This window comes from Trachypithecus francoisi, unplaced genomic scaffold (assembly GCF_009764315.1).
Source record: "Trachypithecus francoisi isolate TF-2019V2 unplaced genomic scaffold, Tfra_2.0 Lachesis_group12, whole genome shotgun sequence".
Lineage (NCBI taxonomy): Eukaryota > Metazoa > Chordata > Mammalia > Primates > Cercopithecidae > Trachypithecus > Trachypithecus francoisi.
In genome coordinates, this window is record NW_022681457.1 from 105,677,420 (window position 1) to 105,700,335 (window position 22,916).

Sequence of the window (22,916 nt, forward strand, 5' to 3'; positions counted from 1 at the left end):
TTCCCCCAGAGGGTCTTTCTCCCAGACTCTTCCTGAGCAGTAGAAGCCATTCAGGCCTCTGGCTGACCTGGCATAAGGGGAAATCGGCCACTTTCTCCTTTGGGGAATTTGAACTGGAGCATTTGGAGCCACCTGCCGTGGCCCAGTTACTTCCCCTGGTAAAGTAGGGCAGAGGGTGTGAGCCTCGGATGGGGCAGGGACTCGTCAGCTGTCAGCTGTAATCCTCCTCCTCCTTGCCTTCCAGTCTCTCGACTTAGAATTTGGAAGTGGATTCCAACCCCGGGTCCTGCCCACCCAGCCCAACCCAGTGGACGCTTCCCGGGCCCAGTTCTTCCTGCACTTGTCCCCAAGCCACTATGCTCTGCTGCAGTACCATTACGGCACCCTGAGTTTGCTTAAAAACTTCCCACAGGTAACTGCAGGCAACATGGTTTGCTAGGATTCAGGACATCGCTCCAAGACATGGATGTTAGAAGGCAGTGCTTTTGAATCTGGAAACATTTGCTCTTAGGCCCAAGACTGATGACACCTTCCCTTAAATGGTTTGAGAGGGGGTAGGTAGCCTTGCAGTAGAAATGGTATATTTCCTCCTGAGTATTACAAAGGATCTTTAGAGCAAAACCAGTGCCTGCCTTAGTCCAAAGGAAATATGGGGACATAAATGAGAGCTTCCCCGTAGATAGCAAGAGCAAGCAGCATGGGACTTAAGGTTGACACGTGCCTGCATTGGAGGTAGGGGAGAGTTCTGTTTTCAGCTGTAGATGCAACTGGGGCCTCGGTCTGCTCTTAAATGCCTGACCATTCTGCTCCAAAGTGGGGAGCACTTTCAACTCTAAGGCCAAGGGCCTTCTCTGGAGAGGTGACCCTCTGTAAGGTAGCTGGCTAGTACTGGTCCCATTTAGGAGCTGATGCCTTGCTTTTCCCCCAGACTGCCCTAGTGAGCTTTGCCACCACTGGGGAGAAGACGGTGGCTGCAGTCATGGCCTGTCGGAATGAAGTGGTGAGTATTGAGAACAACAGTCAGCACTTGGGATTTTCCTTCCTGGTCTCTGCCAGGAACCCTGAAAATCAGAAGTCTGGGCACATTGGCCTGGTCAGTTTGAACCTAGGGTGCGGGAGGCTGTTGAGAAGTGAGGTCTTGCCTCACCTATAGAGCTTTCTGTACACCCCATTTCTCCCCAGGAACGAGACCCTAATGTGACGACCTTACTTTCATATGGGGCTATTAAGGGTTGAATAGGCTTTGTGGGCAGGGGTGAGAAATGAGCTTTGCCTTCTCCCAAGTGCTAAGAAGACAAAAACAAAAGCTTCATTTCAGTGACTGGGAAGTGACCCTTTGGCTGAATTTTCTCCTGTCCTTCTCTTTCTCATAGCAGAAACCTAGCAATTCTGAAGATGGGTCAATGGGGAGCTTTCCGGAGAAGTCTAGTTCAAAGGTAGGGTGTGGCATTGGGCAGTATGCCAGACCGAGAGACGCAGGAGGCCACCAAAGAGAGTTGGGGGCACAGCTTTGGTTAGGAGCAGGTCTTAGAGTTCCCAGCTTCAAATGGGGTTTCCTAAGTACTGTAAATTAAATGATGTTTCTCTTAATCTCATTTTACTGGGAGATTAGGAGGTAGAATGCCTAGAGTCTGTTCCTAGCCACTTTCTCCTCTGGGCCTCTGCGTCCCCATTTTTCTGGGGATCTCGGCTGGCACAGTTGAGTAGTAATCTGTGCAGTGACCCTGAAGCGGAGGCGTCAGCCCCTGCCTGGAGGCATACATAGGTTCCTGCTGTGGCTTCCATCTCAGTGTTTCCCTGCCTCCTGTCTTGCTCAGTCTACCTTGCTCAGCCCTACCTCTCTTTCAGAAGTCTGCTACTCTGTACTGGCTTCCAAGACAAGTATGGTAGTTGTAATTTCATTTATTTACTCAGGCACCTTATTTCTGCCTTAGGATTTGGCTTGCTTTTCTCTTTTATTTTCCTTTGCATATATTTCCCCTTCTGGCCTGGCTCCTTCTCTAGGGTATTTGCCCCCAATCCTTGGACTTCCTTTGGTGGGCTTTGCTTTCGGGGGATACCTCTAGTTGACCTGTGCTGTCTGTACCCCTAGGACTCTCTGGCTTGCTTCAATCAGACCTACACCATTAACCTGTATCTCGTGGAGACAGGTCGGCGGCTGCTGGATACCACAATTACATTTAGCCTGGAACAGAGCGGCACTCGGCCTGAGCGGGTGAGGCAGAGCCTTTCTCGGCAGACTGTCCTGTGGGCTTCTCAGCATGTGCCTTCCTTTCCTCAGGGCCAGGTTTTAGCCATGGGGCTTGGATTAGGCTCTCTGAACATGTGTTCTAATGCTTTGTGAGCCACTGACTTGTTGGAAATCACAGTAAAGGCGGGTATTATCTATGCCAGCTTGTCATTGTGTACCAGGCACTGTTCTAAGCTTTTAACTTACATATTAATTAATTTAATCCTCCGGACACTCCCATGAAGCGATTGTTCCTGACCTGGTTTTAAAATGATTCTGTGGCCTGCTGGGATCGAGTACCATAGCCAGAGTCACGGAGCCAGTAAGAGGTGTTGCTGGGGTTCAGGTTCAGGTCTAACCTCCCACAGCCTGAACTCATCACTACCCAGTATTGCCTCTGTGTACATTTGGTTATTTTCCTCAGCTGCTTGGGCTGTGGCTTCTTTGTTTCTAAAGCAGAAAGTCTAATCCTGGCCTCCTGCTCACTTTGTGGGGTGTGATTAGAACATGGATGAATGGCATGGTACCCGTGCAGTACTCATGTTCCTCCATAGAAAGATCTGGGAGACCCCAGCATCATTGTGTTGGCACCTAAGAATATGTATCACTTACTGGCATCCAGATGATAGCTACATTGTTTAGGTATCAAATAATGCCATGGCTTGTGCCTCTGTTAAGTCCTAATGCTTTGACTCCTGGGGTCTGGTGCTCTCAGAGGCATTTGGATCCTCACTGACTACACTGGTCTTGACTGTGTGGCTTATAGCTGTATATCCAGGTGTTCTTGAAGAAGGATGACTCAGTGGGCTACCGGGCATTGGTGCAGACGGAGGATCATCTGCTACTTTTCCTGCAGCAGTTGGGTAAGTAGACCTCATTCAACCCATTTTTTTTATTTCCCCAGGCCTTCTGATGTGTTCCAGTCAGACTGTTTTTTGGGAGGCTGCAGGTTTCTGGAAGAGATTCAAGTGGAGTGTGCCCCGAGCGTTTTGTTCACAGCCAAATGTCACCTGATTTTTTTTTCAAATTTTTTGAATTTTTAAAATTTGAGATAGAGTCTTGCTCTCTTGCCCAGGCTGGAGTGCAGTGGCATGATCTTGGCCCACTGCATTCTCCACCTTTCGGATTCAAGCAATTCTCCTGCCTCAGCCTCCCGAGTAGCTGGGATTACAGGCACATGCCATCATGACCAGCTAATTTTTGTATTTTCAGTAGAGACAGGATTTCGCCATGTTGGCCAGGCTGGTCTCAAATTCCTGACCTCAAGTGATTCGCCTACCTCAGCCTCCCAAAGTGCTGGGATTACAGGTGTGAGCCACCGTGTCTGGCCTATCACCTGCTTTTTTTTTTTTTTTGAGACGGAGTTTTGCTCTTATGGCTCAGGCTCGAGTACAGTGGCGTGATCTCAGCTCACTGCAACCTCTGGCTTCCAGGTTTGAGTGATTCTCCTGCCTGAGCCTCCCAAGTAGCTAGGATTACAGGCATGCACCACCATGCCCAGCTAATTTTGTATTTTTAGTAGAGATGGGGTTTCACCATGTTTGTCAGGCTGGTCTCAAACTCTTGACCTCAGGTAACCCACCTGCCTCGGCCTCCCAAAGTGCTGGGATTATAGGCATGAGCCACTGTGCTTGGCTCTTTTTTTCTTTTTTGAGACAGTTTTGCTCTTGTTGCCCAGACTGGAGTGGAATGGTGTAATCTCAGCTCTGTGCAACTTCTGTGTTCTGGTTCAAGTGATTCTTCTGCCTCAGTCTTCCGAGTAACTGGGATTACAGGTGCGTGCCACCACACCTGGCTAATTTTGTATTTTTAGTAAGAGACAGGGTTTCACCACGTTGGTCCAGGCTGATCTCGAGCTCCTAACCTCAGGTGATCTGCCTGCCTTGGCCTCCCAAAGTGCTGGGATTACAGGTGTGAGCCACCACGCCCGGCCCTTGTTACCTGCTTTTGAAGAATAACTTGGCCTTCTTGGTGGGATACATAACTTTCCTCCCTTGACCTATTGATTCCAGCCCCTTGCTCTGCCATTTCTCCTTTTATGCAAGAGCTTGTAGTAATCCCTGAGTCAGCGAGAAGAGTCTCTTTAGAACATCTGGGAGGCAGCCTTAGCTTTTTTTTTTTTTTTGAGACAGGGTCTCACTGTTGCCCAGTCTGGAGCACAGTGGCACGATCATGGCCTCACTGTAGCCTCAATTTCCGGAGATCGAGTGAGCTTCCCACCTCAGTCTCCAAAGTAGCTGTGACTACAGGCGCTTGCCACCATGCCTGGCTAATTTTTTGATATTTATTTTTATTTATTTATTTATTTTTTGAGATGGAATCTCGCTCTGTTGCCCAGGCTGGAGTGCAGTGGCGTGATCTCGGCTCACTGCAAGCTCCACTTTCTGGGTTCACGCCATTCTCCTGCCTCAGCCTCCCGAGTAGGTGGGACTACAGGTGCCCACCACCACGCTCAGCTGACTTTTTATATTTTTAGTAGAGATGGGGTTTCACCATGTTAGCCAGGATGGTCTCGATCTCCTGACCTTGTGATCTGCCTCCTTTGGCCTCCCAAAGTGCTGGGATTATAGGCGTGAGCCACCTCGTCTGGCCCTGATATTTATTTTTTGTTGAGATAAGGTTTTGCCCTGTTGTCCAGGCTGATCTCAAATTCCTGGGCTCAAGAGATTCGCCCACCTTGGCCTCCCAGAGTGCTGGGATTACAGGCATGAGCCACTGTGCCCAGCTCCAGGCTTAGCTTTGTAAAAATGTTTCCTGTAGCAGGGAAGGTGGTGCTTTGGAGCCGTGAGGAGTCCCTGGCAGAAGTGGTGTGCCTAGAGATGGTGGACCTCCCCCTGACTGGGGCACAGGCCGAGCTGGAAGGAGAATTTGGCAAAAAGGCAGGTATGAACCTAAGAGGTTGGAGCTGCAGAGTTGCTGGAGGGGTCAGTCTGGAAATGACCACAAGAGACACCGTGTCATGCATCTCCGGCTTCCTGGGCTTGGCAGATTGCTAGTCTTTTCTGAACGAGCTCTGTGATGATGTTCCAGTGCATTTGTGGCCATATGGTTTATGAAACCGTTCTTTTCTGTGAAAGAACGAACTGTGAATCCTTCTAGGGAAAGCTAGGGAAAAATCCCTCTAGGGAAAGCTGAGGGAAAAAAGTCTTTTTTTTTCTTTTTTTGAGACAGAGTCTTGCTCTGTCACCCACGCTGGAGTGTAGTGCCGCAGTCTTGGCTCACTGCCATTTCCGTCTCCCGGGTTTAAGCAGTTCTCCTGCCACAGCCTCCCGAGTAGCTGGGTTTACAGGTGTGCGCCACCATGCCCAGTTAATTTTTGTATTTTTAGTAGAGACAGGGTTTCACCATGTTGGTCAGGCTGGTCTTGAACTCCTGACCTCATGATCTGCCCACCTTGGCTTCCCAAAGTGTTGGGATTACAGGCGTGAGCCACTGCGCCTGGGGGGGAATAAAGTCTTAACTTGGTATAGTAATAGCTACCATTGCCTGTGTACTAAAAATTTACCAGGCACTGTATACTCATTATCCCTAAAGCAGCAGCCACATTGTCTGGAGACACGATTGGGTTGATCTGGGTAGTGCAGACATAGCCCAGTGCCCTCTAAAGCTGGCCATGGTCCCAACTGCCTGGATGAACTTGATTCACTCTGCTCTGATTCAGTCCTGCCCCCACCCTCTCTCTTCTGTCCATTCATCCAGCTCTCCAACGGAGAGCTAGTGAGGGCCTGCTGTGGATCAGGCACTCTGCTAGGCAATGCACATTTTCTTAAGCTGAGGATTAATTTGACTGTACTGTTTATTTCTGCTGCCTGGATCTAGCGATTCAAGGTAAAACCTGCTTCTTGCTGCCTTGTTGCTCGTTGCCTGCTCACATGGCTAGCTTTTGGTTAATTGTTTTTCTTCCTAGCTTGGACCAATGAGGTACATCCTTGGGGGGGGGCGTGTGTGTGTGTGTGTGTGTGTGTGTGTGTGTTGACTGCCATGCTTGTGACTTGTCCTGTTGCTTCTCACTTCTCTTCCTTGAGCAGAGATGGGTGGAAAATAAGATCAGCAGAGGTTCTGCTCCTTTTTTAGTAAGTGCTTACCATGTACCAGGCACCACGCTAAATCCTTGATGTACATCATATGATGTAATTTTCCAACAATCCAGTGGGTTACATGCCACTTTACAGATGAGGAACCGGAAACAAAAATGTGAAGTACCTTTCTCAAGCTTGCCCCATAGTGAGTGGTAAAGCTGGGATCTTAATTTGGGCCTGGCAGATTCCAGAGACCATGCTCTTTACCTTGTTTCCTTGCATCTGTTTCCAAATCTGTGGTCTCCAATGAGATCTGGAGGGCAGTGGCTTCACTGATGGAATCAGGGAAAGACTGAATGATGGCCCTGGGAACTCGTTGCAAGTATGTCTGTTGGGTGCAGGTTAAACAGTTGACAAAGTAGGAATGAAGCAGTAGGAGATGGAAGTACCTGCTCATGATACACATTCATTGACCTGCACCCTCCACCCCCACACTCATACCTCTTCTGGCTTTGTCATGGCACCCAGAAACCTTCCTCTGGCATCTTGGATGTGGGGCTATGGTGGAGACATTCACAGCATGGCTGCCTCCTGCATGTCTAATCCCTGACCTCCTAGTCTATTCCAGGATTCCAGCTGGGTTTAGTTGTAAGAGCCAGTTAAGTAGTTTTTGGAAGTTCCTGCATGAGCCTTACCTGAGTGTGAGACTATTGGCATCAGATATAGGACTGCCCTTTGGGCTTGTGGCCTAGAGTGTGGACTTTACCACTCCATAAGAGAGGCAGAGATTCCTCATTAGGAAAAGCATGTACCTCCTTCTGGACCCCTAGTCTGATGTAGAGTGTGTTACTTTTCCTTTACACAAGATGGCTTGCTGGGGATGTTCCTGAAACGCCTCTCGTCTCAGCTTATCCTGCTGCAAGCATGGACTTCCCACCTCTGGAAAATGTTTTACGATGCTCGGAAGCCTCGAAGTCAGATTAAGAATGAGATCAACATTGACACCCTGGCCAGAGATGAATTCAACCTCCAGAAGATGATGGTGATGGTAACAGCCTCAGGCAAGGTGAGTGTGGTTTAGACTCCAGTTACTGAACCTTTTCAAGTTCTGAGGGTGAGGAACAAAAAGCCTTTGGTGGGGGATGACACTGGTTCTAGTTTTGAAGGACAGACTCAGTTCTTTGGTTTCTCTTTCTAGTAGTGAGCCAAGTATTTGTTTATCTTGCAGCTTTTTGGCATTGAGAGCAGCTCTGGCACCATCCTGTGGAAACAGTATCTACCCAATGTCAAGCCAGACTCCTCCTTTAAACTGATGGTCCAGAGAACTACTGCTCATTTTCCCCACCCCCCACAGTGTACCCTGCTGGTGAAGGACAAGGTGAGGCATCCAGCTCTAACTTGAGCCAGACTCAGAGTGGCTTTTTTTGCTATTTTGTAACTTAAATTGCTCCTAGGCCCTTGGAATTATGTGAGTTAATGAGGCACATTCAGGGGTTAGAACTCTTGTTTCTTCTAGTTTCATGCCTGGGTGAAGGAACCAGCCAGCACTGATGTGGAATTGTTTAGAAAGTGGGTGTGACTTCACTAGCTACATAGGGAGCCAGCTCTCCTCTTTTCTAAGCATTAGCTGTTAGTAGCTGAGTGGCTATTTTCTCTTCTCTCTTTGAGGAAGAGCAGGACACAATGATATTTTTGTGTCTTCCCAGAATTAGAATGGATTTTTGTGTGTATTCATTCTAGCATAGAAGGTGGGCTTGGTAGACACTTTCTTGGAATGGCTGCCTGGTGCGATTTTGGCTCACTGCAGCCTCCACCTCCCAGTTTCAAGCAATTCTTGTGCCTCAGCCTCCCAAGTAGCTGGGATTACAGGCGCATGCCATCATGCCTGGCTGATTTTTGTATGTTTAGTAGAGACGGGGTCTCACCATGTTGGCCAGGCTGGTCTCAAACTCCTGACCTCAGGTGATCCACCCGCCTCAGCCTCCCAAAGTGCTGGGATTACAGGTGAGAACCACCACGCCTGGCCAGGTTGCTGAATTGTTACTTGGTTTTTTTATTGGTTCCTGGTTAGAACTGGCAGAGCAGCCAGGCAGTGGCTCACACCTATAATCTTAGCACTTTGGGAGGCCAAGGAGGGCGGATTGCTTAAGTCCAGGAGTTCGAGACCAGCCTGGGCAACATGGTGAAACCCCATCTCTACAAAAAATAAAAACAGAATTAGCCACGTTGGTGGTTTGTGCCTGTAGTCCCAGCTACTTGGGAGGCTGAGGTGGGAGGATCGCTTGAACCTAGGAGGTAGAGGTTGCAGTGAACCTTGATCATGCCACTGCACTTCCAGCATGGGTGATAGAGTGAGACCCTGTCTCAAACAAAAAAGAACTGGCAGAGACAGTTTGACGTTTTCCTTTGTGACGTTAGCCTAGGGGACTATTCACCTACAGCCAAGAACTTATTTTCCACAAAGAGGGCAAAGACTAGGGAACCCCCACAGTTGCTAAGCTGGAGTCCCAGCTCTTCAGGTCTATCCCTAGGATTTGCAGTCTTTTCTTGTTGATGGAGCCTGACAGTTTGCTCATTTTAGGAGTCGGGAATGAGTTCTCTGTATGTCTTCAATCCCATTTTTGGGAAGTGGAGTCAGGTGGCTCCCCCAGTGCTGAAGCGCCCCATCTTGCAGTCCTTGCTTCTCCCAGTCATGGATCAAGACTACGCCAAGGTGTTGCTGTTGATCGATGATGAATACAAGGTACTGTGTTCAGAGGGGATGGAGAACATGCTAGTGGAGTCGGGTTTGGGGCCAAGTGGTCAAACACAGCAGCCCAGAGATGGAGTGCTCTCTGCACCCAGCACATGTTTGAGCTCTGAGGCCATCCTGAAGAGAAATGATGGCTGTGTCTACATTTGTGAAAACTCAGGTTCTTAACAGAACTGAATGTAAACCCTAAACTGAGTTCACTAGACTCGAATTCTTTTAAGATTTGCTGTTTTATTCTTAAGGCTCTCTTTGATGGGGACATTTCCTAACTCTTTTCTTGGGCTCTCTGGGTTTTTCAAGGTCACAGCTTTTCCAGCCACTCGGAATGTCTTGCGACAGCTACATGAGCTTGCCCCTTCCATTTTCTTTTATTTGGTGGATGCGGAGCAGGGACGGCTATGTGGATATCGGCTTCGAAAGGTGGGAAGGCGTGTCCTGGCATGACCCTTTGTGGATGAGATGCGCGTGTTTCCTGGCCATTTGGCTAAGAAGTGAATTATGCTACTCATTCTACTGTAAACTTAGATTATCGTAATCCTGATGTCTGCTACAAAGTCAGTCATTTGTTCATGTTTGTTGGGCAGCTACTACATGGCAGGTATGGTTCTAGGTGCTGTGGACAGAGTAGTGCACAGCAGACCTAATCTCTGCCCTTATGGAGCTTTCATTCCACGTTCTTTTTCTTTTTTTTTGAGACGGAGTCTCGCACTGTCGCCCGGGCTGGAGTGCAGTGGCGCGATCTCAGCTCACTGCAACCTCCACCTCCTGGGTTCAAGCGATTTTCCTGCCTCAGCCACCCAAGTAGGTGGGATTGCAGGCATGCGCCACCACGCCCGGCTAATTTTTTCTATTTTTAGTAGAGACGGGGCTTCACTGTGTTGGCCAGGATGGTCTCAAACTCTTGACCTTGTGATCCACCTGCCTCGGCCTCCCAAAGTGCTGGGATTACAGGCGTGAGCCACTGCACCCGGCCACATTCTTTTTCTATAGCAGAGAGATGGGGCTTTTTTTCCATTCTTGGGAGAGTAGAAGGTAGGAATGTGGGTTGAGTAATAAGTTGTACTTTTATATGAAGATGATGTTGACCAACTCATGATAGAATGTGTGCTTTGAATTTTGTTTCTAGAAAGGGGGTCAGTTTGCTTTAATCCTCACATACTTGAGACCAACTCTTGTAAACAGTGATACAAGCTGGCTCTGAAGTCCAGCTCTGAAGTTCACAAGGGGCTGGCATGGCCTTGTTAGCAGGACTGTTTGGAGAAATACTCTGTGGTGTGCCCTCACAAACAGCTCTCCCATCCTGTCCTGTAAGGCCTTTTGAGAGGCGTAGAATTTAAGAGCTTAGACCCAATTTGCTGGATTTGAAGCCTAGGTTTGTCACTTACTAACTTTGTGACCTTGGACTCTGGCCTTCTGTTTTCTTAGCTGTAAAATAAGGTGATAAGTACCTGTCTCAAACGGTTGTTGTGAGAATTCAACACATAAATCACATAAAACTGCCTGGCACATGGTAAATGCCATCTGAGTTGGAGATGCTGTTGTTTTGAAAATGCAGTGCCCTTTGGTGACATTTGTAACAGCTAACCGTAGTATAAACTGCACTGGAAATGGTCTGCCCAGAAGACACATCCTTTACCCTTGTGAATGAAAAAAAAAAAAATCGTCCTTCTGAGTTAATAAAATGAGGACCTTGAAAGAGACAGTTTTGTAGATTCAGGGGAGTGAACTGGAGTGTGGGTGTCATGAATCTGGAGTCTTGAGGACATCATCTGAGTGAACAATGACAAAGGAAGACAAAGGAGGCAGAGCTGTCTGTGGGAAGTGAGCCAGGTGTGCACGCGAGTCCTGGACCACAAGGGAGTGGACTGCCTTTGCCCTCACTTGGTGAACTTCTTCTCGGGATGTTTTAGTGAGTTCTCATGTTTTCAAAGAAGGTTGTGGCAATGAAGTCTTATTATTAATAACTTTTATTATTTTAAAAATTTAGGTAATACATGAGTATATTCTCATTGTAAAAGAGTCCATTGATACAGAGAGGTGAACAAGCAAAATGTGAACAGACCCTTGTAGCCCCCTTTCCAGCAGTCTTCCCCTCCCCAGGTGGAAAGCCTGTCAGCAGTTTGCTGTGCCTCTTTGCACTGTCCTTGTGTATTTTTGATTCCATATCAACAGCTGTGTGGACACACATGTGTGGCTCATACTTTTTTTTTTTTTTTTGAGACAGAGTATCGCTCTGTCACCCAGGCTGCAGTGCAGGGGCGTGATCTCAGCTCACTGCAACCTCTGCCTCCTGGGTTCAAGCAATTCTCCTGCTTCAGCTTCCCAAGACTACAGGCGCACACCACCACGCCCGGCTAATTTTTGTATTTTCAGTAGAGACGGGGTTTCACCATGTTGGCCAGGTCTCAAACTCCTGACCTCAAGTGATCCTCCCGCCTTGGCCTCCGAAAGTGCTGGGATTACAGGTATGAGCCACTGTACCCGGCCCGTTTTTTTTTTTTTTTGTTACTCACATGGAATTGACCTATATTTATTCTTATGAAATTTGCTTTTTGTATTTAATGGGTTTTTTTTTTTTTTTTTTTTTTTTGGAGACGGAGTCTCGCTCTGTCGCCCAGGCTGGAGTGCAGTGGCCGGATCTCAGCTCACTGCAAGCTCCGCCTCCCGGGTTTACGCCATTCTCCTGCCTCAGCCTCCCGAGTAGCTGGGACTACAGGCGCCCACCACCTCGCCCGGCTAGTTTTTTTTTTTTTTTGTATTTTTTAGTAGAGACGGGGTTTCACCATGTTAGCCAGGATGGTCTCGATCTCCTGACCTCGTGATCCGCCTGTCTCGGCCTCCCAAAGTGCTGGGATTACAGGCTTGAGCCACCGCACCCGGCCATTTAATGGGTTTTCTACCTCATTGTTTTGTCAACTTCAGTTTTTTATTACAGAAAAATATTGACAAAAGTGCAAAATCATGAGGTATGGCTCAGTGAACCCTCACCAAGGGAATACACTTGTGTGCCTGGTAATCATATCAGGAAACAGAACAGCACCAGCTCCTAGAAGGCCCTTTTGCCCTTTGCCAGTAACTACCTCCTGTCTCCACGCCCAAGGGCTCCGCATAATTCCATAGGATAGATGTATAATAATATATTTAACCATGGGTGTTTATTGGTTGGTTTCCTATGACCATCAAGGATCATACACGAAATGTTTTGAGGTCCCTGTTAGCTTAGACCTTCACTGCTGGCCCTAGTATATGAGCATCTTGGAGTTTAGTAATAAATGGTAAATTTTCCTTGCATATTTCCTACTCAGATAAACAACGGGATACTACTGAGCATTCGCCTCCTTTCCTACTGGCTTTATTATCTATCTTTTTTTTTTTTTTTTGAGCCGGAGTTGCCCAGACTGCAGTGCAATGGCGTAGCCTTGGCTCACTGCAACCTCTGCCTGCTGGGTTCAAGCAATTAATTCTCCTGCCTCAGCCTCCTGAGTAGCTGGGATTACAGGCATGCGCCACCATGCCTGGCTAATCTTTTATTTTTAGTGGAGATGGGGTTTCTCCATGTTGGTCAGGCTGGTCTCAAACTCCCAACCTCAGGTGATCCACCCGCCTCGGCCTCCCAAAGTGCTGGGATTTCAGGTGTGACCCACTGTACCTGGTCTAGTATCTATCTTAATCAAACCGAGAGTTCTGAAATTTCTTCATAAAGTAGATCTCTATTGCCATTTTTCTAGTTTATTTTTGAGTCTTGCTCTATCATCCAGGCTGGAGTGCAGTGGTGTGATCTCAGCTCACTGCAGCCTCTGCCTCAGCCTCCTGAGTGGCCAGGATTATAGGTGCCCGCCACCACATCTGGCTAATTTTTTGTAAGTTTAGCAGAGATGGGGTTTGGCTATGTTGGCCAGGCTGGTCTTGAACTCCTGACCTCAAGTGATCCGCCCGCCTTGGCCTCCTAAGTGTTGGGATTACAAGTATGAGCCACTGCTCCTGGCTCATTTTTCTAGTTCTGATCTCTGTTCCTTCCTGCACAAAGGCCTCAAATAATGAACTGTAGGATGGGTCTAACTTCAGCTGTTTCAGTTCTTTGTGTACCCTCCTGATTACAGGCTTTTTTGTCCCTGCCCTAGGATCTCACCACTGAGCTGAGTTGGGAGCTGACCATTCCCCCGGAAGTACAGCGGATTGTCAAGGTGAAGGGGAAACGCAGCAGTGAGCACGTTCATTCCCAGGGCCGTGTGATGGGGGACCGCAGTGTGCTCTACAAGGTACTTACAGCCAGCTGTCTGGTATACAGCAAGGGCTTTTGAATTAGGAAAACAAGGGCTTCAAGTCTGGCTGTAGGACTTGGTAGATGTATGACTTTGAGTAAGTCATTTAATCCCTTTGAGCCTTAATTTTTGTTTGTGAAGTGGGGATAATAATATACCCTCTTCCTAGGCTTGTTGTGATGATCACATGAGATATTCATGCCTAGCCCAGCGCCAGGCATATGGTAAGTAAGCAACAGATGTTACCTCTTATTTTTTGGACCTTTTTGTTTTGTTTCCTGAGACAGAGTCTTGCTTGTTGCCCAGGCTGGAGGGCAGTGACGCAGCCATGGCTCACTGCAGCTCCGTTGTCCTCCTGGGCTTACACGATCCTTTCACCTCGGTCTCCCAAGTAGTCGGGACCATAGGCACATGCCATGTTAATTTTTTTAAAAAGGCTGGGCTTGGTGGCTCATGCCAGTAATCCCAGCATTTTGAGAGGTCGAGGCGGGTGGATTACTTGAGTCCAAGAGTTTGAGACCAGCTTGGGCAACATGGCTGAAACCTTGTCTTTACCCCCGCAAAAAAAGTAAAAAAAATACAATTAGCTGGGCATGGTGGTGCATGCCTGTAGTCTCAGCGACTCGGGAGGCTGAGGTAGGAGGATCACGTGAACCTGGGGAGGTCAAGGCTACAGTGAGCTGCAGTTGTGCCACTGCACTCCAGTCTGGATGACAGAGTGAGACCCTGTCTCCAAACAAACACAAAACAATTTTTTTTTTAACTTTTTATTTTTTGTAGAAGATAGAGATCAACCTAGGGAACATAGTGAAACCCTGTCTTCAAAAAAAAAAAAAGCTTTTTTAAAATTTCTTATTTTTGTATTGACAGGGTCTCACTATGTTGCCTAGGCTGGTCTCTTATCTCCTGGCCTCAAGCAGTTCTCTTACCTCAGCCTCCCAAAGTGTTGGGATTAGAGACACGAGCCACTGTGCCTAGCCCAGCTCTTATTACTAGTGGTAGTACTGACAGCGCATTCTGGGGTTAAACCATAGTCGAGCCATCAGAAACTCCATCTCTGTGATCCAACACTCTAGTTAGTGTTAAAGAGAGGGAGATTGAGGTGACTAGTGGGCTGCAAAACTGTTGTGGGAGAGAATGTAATCACAGTAGTAATGCACATTAATTACACCCTCTGGTACAGCAGAGACTGAGTAGAGACTGAGTTGGAGGGGGTGTCATAGACCAGAGTAGCGAGATCATGGAACTTGATGGTAAAGCTGGATCACTAAGCATGATCCAGTGCAACACAGTGCAAGCCTCTAGTTTGACTGTCAAGTTAGGACGTGGCTCTGCCATGGCCTAGCTGTTTCTCTCTTAGGCTGTCTGAGGTTCCATTTTCCCCAGTATAATGGGGTGCAGTGGTGCGATCACAGTTCACTGAAGCTTTGACCTCCCAGGCTGAAGCAGTTCTCCCATCTCAGCCTCCTAAGCAGCTGGGACAACAGGTGCATGTCACCATGGCTTCTTTTCTTTTCTTTTCTTTTTTCTTTTTTTTTTTTGAGATGGAGTCTCACTCTGTCACCAGGCTGGAGTGCAGTAGCACGATCTCGGCTCACTGCAGCCTCCACATCCCAGGTTCAAGCGATTCTCCTGCCTCAGCCTCCCGAGTAGCTGGGACTACAAGCATGTGCCACCATGCCCAGCTAAATTTTGTATTTTTAGAGATGGGGTTTCACCATGTTGGTCAGGATGTTCTTGATCTCTTGACCTCATGATCTGCCCGCCTCGGCCTCCTGAAGTGCTGAGATTACAGGCGTGAGCCACTGTGCCCAGGCAGTTATTTTATTTTCTTTAGAGATGAGGTCTTGCTGTGTTGTCCAGATTGGTCTTGAACTCCTGGGTTCAAGTAATCCTCCCATCCTGGCCTCCCAAAGTGTTGGGATTACAGGCGTGAGCCACCACACCCGGCCAACAGCAAGTATTTTTTGAGTGCTAGTTGGATGCAGGCACTCATTTACACACTGGGATATAAAATGGGCAAAATAGACAAAACTTCCTGACCTTGCGAGGCTTTCATCATAGTTGGGTGAGGCTAATAATAAAGAAAACAAATAGGTAAATTAGATAGTGTATTAGAAAGTGACCAGTTCTATAGAGAAAACTAAAGCCGGGAAGAGGGAAAGCAAGTACAGTGTAAATTGGGTGGCTAAGGAGGGGCTTAGTGAGAAAGTGGCATGGAGTGAGTGGACTTGAGTGAGGAAGTGAGTGTGGATAGCTTGGGGGAGAGCCTTCCAGAGAGAAAAGTCAGAGCACTCCTGGTGTGTGTGAGAAACAGCAAGGAAGACCAGGTGACTAGAAGATGATGAGTGAGGAGACATGTCAGGCCTGCTGAAGGCAGAGGGCAACAGGGCCAGATCACAGGCCACCACCGTGGCCTTCACTTTGGAGCACAGTGAAGAGCCACTGGGAAGTTTTCAGCAGAGGAGTGACATCAGTGACTTGAGATTCCACAGGTTCATTTGACCTAGATTAGACTGTAGAGGGGTGAGGAGGAAAGCAGACCATTTAGGCTGTGGGATCATCCAGGTGCTGATGGTGGCTGGAGCTAGGCTGGTAGCACAGAGGTGGGAAGAAGGGATCAGGTTCTGGGTACTTTTGAAGGTAGAGCCAAGAGCGGGTATATATGTGTTATAGAGAAAGGAGTCAAGGATGACTCGAGGCTTTAGGTCTGAACCACTGATGTATGGAGTCGCCACTGGCTGGGGAGGAGACAGGACCAGATTTTAGGCAGGGGTTAGAACAGTTCAGTTTGGGCCATGTTAAGTTTCAGATGAGACATCTGAGAAAAGATACTGAGATAGTTTCTTAGTGAAGTCTGGAGTTCAAAGGAGTGTCTGGTTTGGATACATACACTGGGCATTGCCAACATCCATAAATGGTGTTCAAGCCATGAGATTGGCTTGAGATAGACCACCACGAGGGTGAGCGTGATGGAAATGCTCAAGGCTTGAGAGCTTCCTGGTGTGTTCCATCATGAAGAAACTGGGGAGATGTAGAAGAACCTCCAAAAGAGTCTGAGAAGGAGAGGCCAGTAAGGTAGAAGGAGTGCTGGGCAGGGATGTTCTGGAATCCAGGTGAGAAAATGTCACAGGGAGGTAGTGATCACCTGCGTCACGTGGTACTAGTGGGTCAAGTAAGGTGAGGGCCAAGACTTAGCCAATGGATTTAGCGATGGGGAGGGCGGTGGTGACCCAGAGAAGAAAAATATCACTGCAGCATTTGTCCCTAGGTCAATGAGTGGGCAGACCTGGATTTTATCTAAGGTTACTATATGCTATCTGAGACTTGAGAAGCTGCTTAACTACTTTGAGACTTTTCTGCAAAATGTGGACCATAATAGCTACTCTGCAAGATTGTTTAAGGGATTAGATAAAATACAAGGTACCTGGCATGGCACCCAGTACCCAATGCACATAAAACAAGTGCAGTGATGAGAAACTCCAAACAAGAAGCTCTTTTCACCAGAAACCCTGATTCCTCTGCCAGGCTGGAGAGCTCCAGGTTGGTCTCATAGCACAGGAATGGAGTGTGTGATGAGTCATTGTGGTTCTAAGGGAGTTTTCTCTCTTTCTCCAGAGCCTGAACCCCAACCTGCTGGCCGTGGTGACAGAGAGCACAGACACGCACCATGAGCGCACCTTTATTGGCATCTTCCTTATTGATGGCGTCACTGGGCGTATCATCCACTCCTCTGTGCAGAAGAAAGCCAAGGGCCCTGTCCATATCGTGCATTCAGAGAACTGGGTGGTGGTAAGCAGTCACTACCAGGGACACAAGGTAGCTCCAGAGGTCTCCCTGCTTCGTAAGTCCTTTCCAGAAACCCAGTTGCTGCTTTGGTTTTCTTAGGATCTCAAATTCCCTGGATGGCAGCAAAGCGTGCTGGTTAGGGCGCTAGGCTCAGGAATCAGACGGCCTAGGTTTGATCCTACCTCTTCCATTTCCTGACTGTATAACCTCGAACTAGTTATGTATGCGCTCTGTGTTGCATCATTGGTAAAATAGGGATAATAACAGTCACCTTCAGTCTAGCAAAGAACAATGCCTGGCACTTAGTAATGATTCAAAGGTTAGTTGCTATTATGGCTTCTAAGAATCTTGAGAATTTCCTTTGTCTTGTGGTGAACTTTGGATAGCCTAGATAAAAATACTTTGAAAGTTAGTAAACTTGGTAGTAAGGAAGAAAAGTGAGGTGCTAGTTGATGGTTTTCCTTTGTCGATCTGTAGCTAATTAGAAAGGTGCCTTCCAGTGCAATTTCCCTTTCCAGTTGAAGCAGCTGGGAAGCCCTGAGCTGCCTCCTCCTATCCCTGCAGTACCAGTATTGGAACACCAAGGCTCGGCGCAACGAGTTTACCGTACTGGAGCTCTATGAGGGCACCGAGCAATACAACGCCACCGCCTTCAGCTCCCTGGACCGCCCCCAGCTGCCCCAGGTCCTCCAGCAGTCCTATATCTTCCCATCCTCCATCAGTGCCATGGAGGCCACCATCACCGAGCGGGGCATCACCAGCCGACACCTGCTGAGTGAGTGCATGGGGAGCCTCCGGGATGGCTGGGTTCCCTTGGGCAACCACATGGAAGGACAGCGTAAGGGACACATTGCTGGCAGAGCCCCGCTGAACCACCTGTAAGGGAGAGGTGGTGAGGAGGGCTGTATATCAGTGGAAGAAGTTTATGAGTTCATCTTTGCCACCTATGAAGGTGACCACCTCTCTCTCAGTCCTCATCTTTTTTTTTTTTTTTTTTGAGAGAGTCTCACTCTGTCACCCAGGCTGGAGTACGGTGGTGTGATCATGGCTCACTGCAGCCTCAACCTCCTGAGCTCACCTGGCTAATTAAAACAATTTTTTTTTTTTGTAGAGACGGGGTTTTGCCATGTTGCCGAGGCTGGTCTAGAACTCCTGGGCTCTGATGATTCTCTTGCCTTGGCCTCCTGAAGTGTTGGGATTACAGGTGTGAGCCATTGTGCCTGGCCTTTAGTCCTCATTTCTGATATACCACCTCTCTATTTGGCATTTTCACCTAGCTCAAAAAGTCAGTTCCTGATAGCATTCTTAACATAGCTGCCTGTGCTGACAGGTTACAGAAACTGGCAGGGTCTGTTGCCCAGGCTGGAGTGCAGTGACACGATCTTGGCTCACTGCAACCTCCGCCTCCTGGGTTCAAGTGATCCTCCTGCCTCAGCCTCCCAAGTAGCTGGCATTACAGGCACCCACCACCACACCTGGCTACTTTTTGTATTTTTAGTAGAGATAGGATTTTGCCATGTTGGCCAGGCTGGTCTTGAACTCCTGACCTCAAGTGATCCACCTGCCTCGGCCTCCCGAAGTGTTGGGATTATAGGTGTGAACCACCGTGCCAGCTCTAAAATCTCATCCTTATGTAACCTAAGCCCAGGACTTAGGACACAGTGGTTAACAGGTTCCTGTGTTTAGTTGATTTTACCAAAGATGTTTGGGACTCAGATCTGATGGGCACTTGGCATTACTGTTGCTTTTTTTTTTTTTTTTTGAGATGGAGTCTCGCTCTGTCACCCAGGCTGGAGTGCAGTAGCACGATCTCAGCTCACTATAACTTCCACCTCCCCGGTTCAAGCGATTCTCCTGCCTCAGTCTGCTGAGTAGCTGGGACTATAGGCGCATGCCACTATGACCTGCTAGTTTTTTGTATTTTTAGTAGAGATGGCGTTTCACTGTGTTAGCCAGGATGGTCTCGATTTCCTGACCTCATGATCTGCCTGCCTCGGCCGCCCAAAGTGCTGGGATTACAGGCATGAGCCACCACACCTGGCCTATTGTATTCTTAAATATGAAGAAGCCAGCCCTATAGGCAGTTTATCAGCTTTAATCACCATGACTGAAACTGGTGCTATGATCGATCATGCTTGGTCCTCTAGTCTTCCCTGGCCACTGTACCGCAGCTGCATAAACAGCTGCGTTTGCTCAACGGGAAGGAGACTCCCTGCTGGGGGAGGTATTGGAGGGAGGGGGCATGAGGAAATCCAGGTCGCCTTCTACATTCTTCTCTTTCATCATTATCCATATCTTGATTCTAGAACTTTATTTTCTGGTATCTCAGAATGTTAAGAAGCTAGTGTCTTCAAAAGTGAGAACCTTCATTCAGACCTATGCATATTATTGGATTATTATTTTTGGCTATGTAAGGGAGCCTCATTGACCCACTTTTTTGTTTTAAACTCTTGTTTAAATTTCTGCAATAATGACATTTTTGTAACTGGCCCTTGCTGGACACTGGATCGGTGTGAACATTCACTTCTTCCTGTGTAGTTGGACTACCTTCTGGAGCAATTCTTTCCCTTCCTAAGGCTTTGCTGGATCCCCGTCGCCCCGAGATCCCAACAGAACAAAGCAGGTGAGACCCTCGTGGGTGGTGCTGAAGACTCTGACCTTATAGAACTTAACCTCACTGATTAAGCTTGGTTCTCAGTCTCCGTGTGCCTTCATGCTATGCTAGGGGCTGGGGATGTAGCAGGGGGCAAGTCTGAAAAAGTCACCTGCCGTCATGGAGCTTACAGTCTGCTGGGAAATGGGCAATAAATAAATAAATAAGATAAACAAGTAAAATATATACTATGTTAGGTACTCAAATGCTAAGGAGAGTAAAACAGGAATGAGCTAGGAAGTGGGGATGGGAATGTGCATGGGTATAATTTGAGAGGTGGCCTGGGAAAGCCCCTTTGAGAAGGTGCATTTTGAGTGAAGGCCTGAAGAAGGTGAAGGAGCTAGCTGTGTAGATACCTGAGGAAGAACTTTCTAGGCAGAGGGAACAGGCAATGCAAATCCCGAGATCATGTCTGGTGAGTTCGCAGAGGGCAACGCTAGGAAATGAGATCACTGAGGTAATTCAGGCCAGATCATGTGGGCAAGCCAGTAACTTGTTCACTGTTGGTATTGTTGTATTAACAGCCACCATCCTGTCGGGTTTTCTTTACCTTCATCCTCAATTTCTTTATCTAGGGGCATGAGGAATGGAGAGAAGTATATGAGAGACAGGAGGTTAAAACTAGGAAGACACAGGATGATAATCAGGTTTCAGAGAAATGGGGACCAAGAGGCACCCTGGAGTGGAGAACAGGAATTAGCTTAGTGGTTCAGTGTGTTGGTTTTAAAATGGTCGGCTTTCCTCTTGTGGTGTGAAATGCCAGTCATCTGTATGTCCTTTCTTTTCAGATTTAGAACAAAGTAGGAATCTAGATCTCAGTCTTACTCTCCAGAGAGCTTCCTTTCTTGTAGTCCTTCCTAACATTCAGCTGCTAAATTTTTAACTACCTAATGCAAGCAGACCTCCTAGGAGATTTGAGGCTAGATATGTAGCCTGGAAACCTTCCAGGACTCAGGAAGGGCAGCCAAGAGATCCCTTTACAGCAGTGCTCAGACTGCCTGTCCCGGCTGGTGTTTTGCAGAGAGGAGAACCTAATCCCATATTCTCCAGATGTACAGATACACGCAGAGCGATTCATCAACTATAACCAGACAGTTTCTCGAATGCGAGGTATCTACACCGCTCCCTCGGGCCTGGAGTCCACTTGTTTGGTGAGTAGGGCCCACAGCTGCCCTGTTCCACCCTTGGTGGATCATTGGGTGTTTCTTCCCTAATTCTTATTCCATCTGCCTTCCAGGTTGTGGCCTATGGTTTGGACATTTATCAAACTCGAGTCTACCCATCTAAGCAGTTTGACGTTCTGAAGGATGACTATGACTACGTGTTAATCAGCAGCGTCCTCTTTGGCCTGGTTTTTGCCACCATGATCACTAAGAGACTAGCACAGGTGAAGCTCCTGAATCGGGCCTGGCGATAAAGACTAAAGACTGTGCCTAAAAGTGGAGAGCCAGGGGAGTGTGGGTCAGAAAAGAAGCTACAGCTGCAGTTTGGTGGGCTGGTGGGGGGGTGGGGTGTGTGTGTGTGTGTTGTGTGTGTGTGTCTCAGAAGCTACAGCTGCAGTTTGGTGGGCTGGTGGGGGGGCGGGGTGTGTGTGTGTGTGTGGTGTGTGTGTGTGTGTGTCTCAGTGCTCAGCTAAGATGGATGACCTCCACGTAGAACTCCTTTTGGGATACACATGATGCAGAATCCTGCATGGAGAGAGAACTCACCCTCAGCTGAGAATCTCAGAGAATCCTGATGGGCTTTCTCTTGAAGTCCAAAGGCCTCTGCATGGTTTCCTTTCTTTGCCCATCCATGAATTGCATTTTTTTTAAATAAGAATTCCAGCTGATTGTTGTGAGGCCTGTTTAAAGTTTTACTTTGCCTTTTGTGTTTCCCAATTTTCTCTAGAAATCTTTCTGACTTTTTCCATCTCTTGCTTCAAAGTAAGAGGGGAACTCTCCTTGCTGACTCCACCTTACAGGTGCATTTGTTGTTTTGCACTGGGAAGAAATAGGATCCATCCTTAGCTGAGGCTCGAGGACTGATCCAGCCTCTCATGGCTTCCCTCCAAAGTAACTTAGGGTTGGGGATCTATATGTAATGTCAAAACTTACGTTAAACCTCTAGTTTCATGCTGTCACTCATTAGGCTGGGCCACCAAATGTTTGTTTCAATTTATCAGAAGCCAAGTCATTAGCGTCTTGTTTGTTGCCCATTGCCTATACTTTTCACCTGAGATGTGTGAGTTGGGGCCTTTTAAAAACTACTGAATTGTCTGACCCTCGAAGACATTTCCAGGGAGAAGAGATAATCTCTCATTTCACTCACAGGCTGGTCTAATCATAACCTATTTAAAGATGTCCTTGTTTAAGAACCCATTATTTATTTTTAGTTTTTAATATAAATTAACATGTGGGGCATCATATTTCTCTTTAAATGAGGAAATTTTAAGTCTTATTGATCTTAAATAAGACTTAAAATAAGTCTTATTTTAAGTTTAAATAAGGTCTTATTTAAACCTTTGAAGCTTTAAAAAAGAGGAAAAAAGGGTGGGGGTGGGAAACTGGCATACTGTTTATAGCACTGCCGATTGGCTAGGCCACTGTGTCTCTGCTACAAATTAAAGAAATCCTAAAAGTTTTCCTTGGTCATAGAGTTGGGGAATGACAGAATTTTTCTTTACTGTGAAATGTATGTACAGAGTAGACCACCTCTAGCCCTGTGGCGAAAGAGGTACACTCGAATGTCTGAATAAAGCAAGTGACAAATGACACTGTTTAAGTCCTCTTTTGTGTCTTAGAAGATCACTTTGAGGCCCTTTTCACATTAGAGGAGATAAAAGCAGTGAAGACCTAAAGTAAGGGTATTTTATTTTAGTAAGGAAACATGTCAGTTTAATCATATATGGGTTGGTCAGGTTATCTAAAAATTTGTCATCTTTCTGTGGTCATATGCTGATGGTAGAGAAGGAAGAGGAAATGACAACCATTTTATTAATCGTCAATTTGATATTGAGTGACTGAACATGTAGGAATCTCCAGAAAAAAACAGGCATCTATCATCCTGACCCAAGGCATATTTTAACATAACCTGGGAGAAGAGAGTAGGTACAAGTTAAAAAAATGCTGCCCTAGTTTTGAGAAAGCTGGGCTGGAATTCTGACAGTCTTTCATACATATGTGCAAGGTTAGCCTGCAAGATTCTAGTTTTTATTTACCAGTGTGCCAGA

At 47.3% G+C, this 22,916-nt stretch overlaps 1 protein-coding gene across 5 annotated transcripts in view; it reads left to right on the forward strand.

Moving 5' to 3' along the window:
* Positions 1-21,259, forward strand: part of EMC1 (ER membrane protein complex subunit 1) — a 28,748-nt gene extending 7,489 nt beyond the window's left edge. Inside the window, exons 8-24 of one of the 5 annotated variants that reach the window (XM_033228082.1) lie at positions 245-412; positions 929-1,000; positions 1,374-1,436; positions 2,093-2,215; positions 2,997-3,093; positions 4,991-5,113; positions 6,050-6,058; positions 7,116-7,315; positions 7,478-7,627; positions 8,831-8,992; positions 9,302-9,421; positions 13,123-13,260; positions 16,882-17,055; positions 17,617-17,827; positions 19,591-19,675; positions 20,727-20,856; positions 20,943-21,259. In XM_033228082.1, the coding sequence (XP_033083973.1) occupies positions 245-412; positions 929-1,000; positions 1,374-1,436; positions 2,093-2,215; positions 2,997-3,093; positions 4,991-5,113; positions 6,050-6,058; positions 7,116-7,315; positions 7,478-7,627; positions 8,831-8,992; positions 9,302-9,421; positions 13,123-13,260; positions 16,882-17,055; positions 17,617-17,827; positions 19,591-19,675; positions 20,727-20,856; positions 20,943-21,122 (2,205 nt within the window). In that variant the 3' untranslated portion in view covers positions 21,123-21,259. The remainder of the gene's footprint in view (positions 1-244; positions 413-928; positions 1,001-1,373; positions 1,437-2,092; positions 2,216-2,996; positions 3,094-4,990; positions 5,114-6,049; positions 6,059-7,115; positions 7,316-7,477; positions 7,628-8,830; positions 8,993-9,301; positions 9,422-13,122; positions 13,261-16,881; positions 17,056-17,616; positions 17,828-19,590; positions 19,676-20,726; positions 20,857-20,942) is intronic. The other 4 variants (XM_033228083.1, XM_033228084.1, XM_033228085.1 and 1 more) reach the window with 4 other exon arrangements.
* Positions 21,260-22,916: the final 1,657 nt, after the last annotated feature.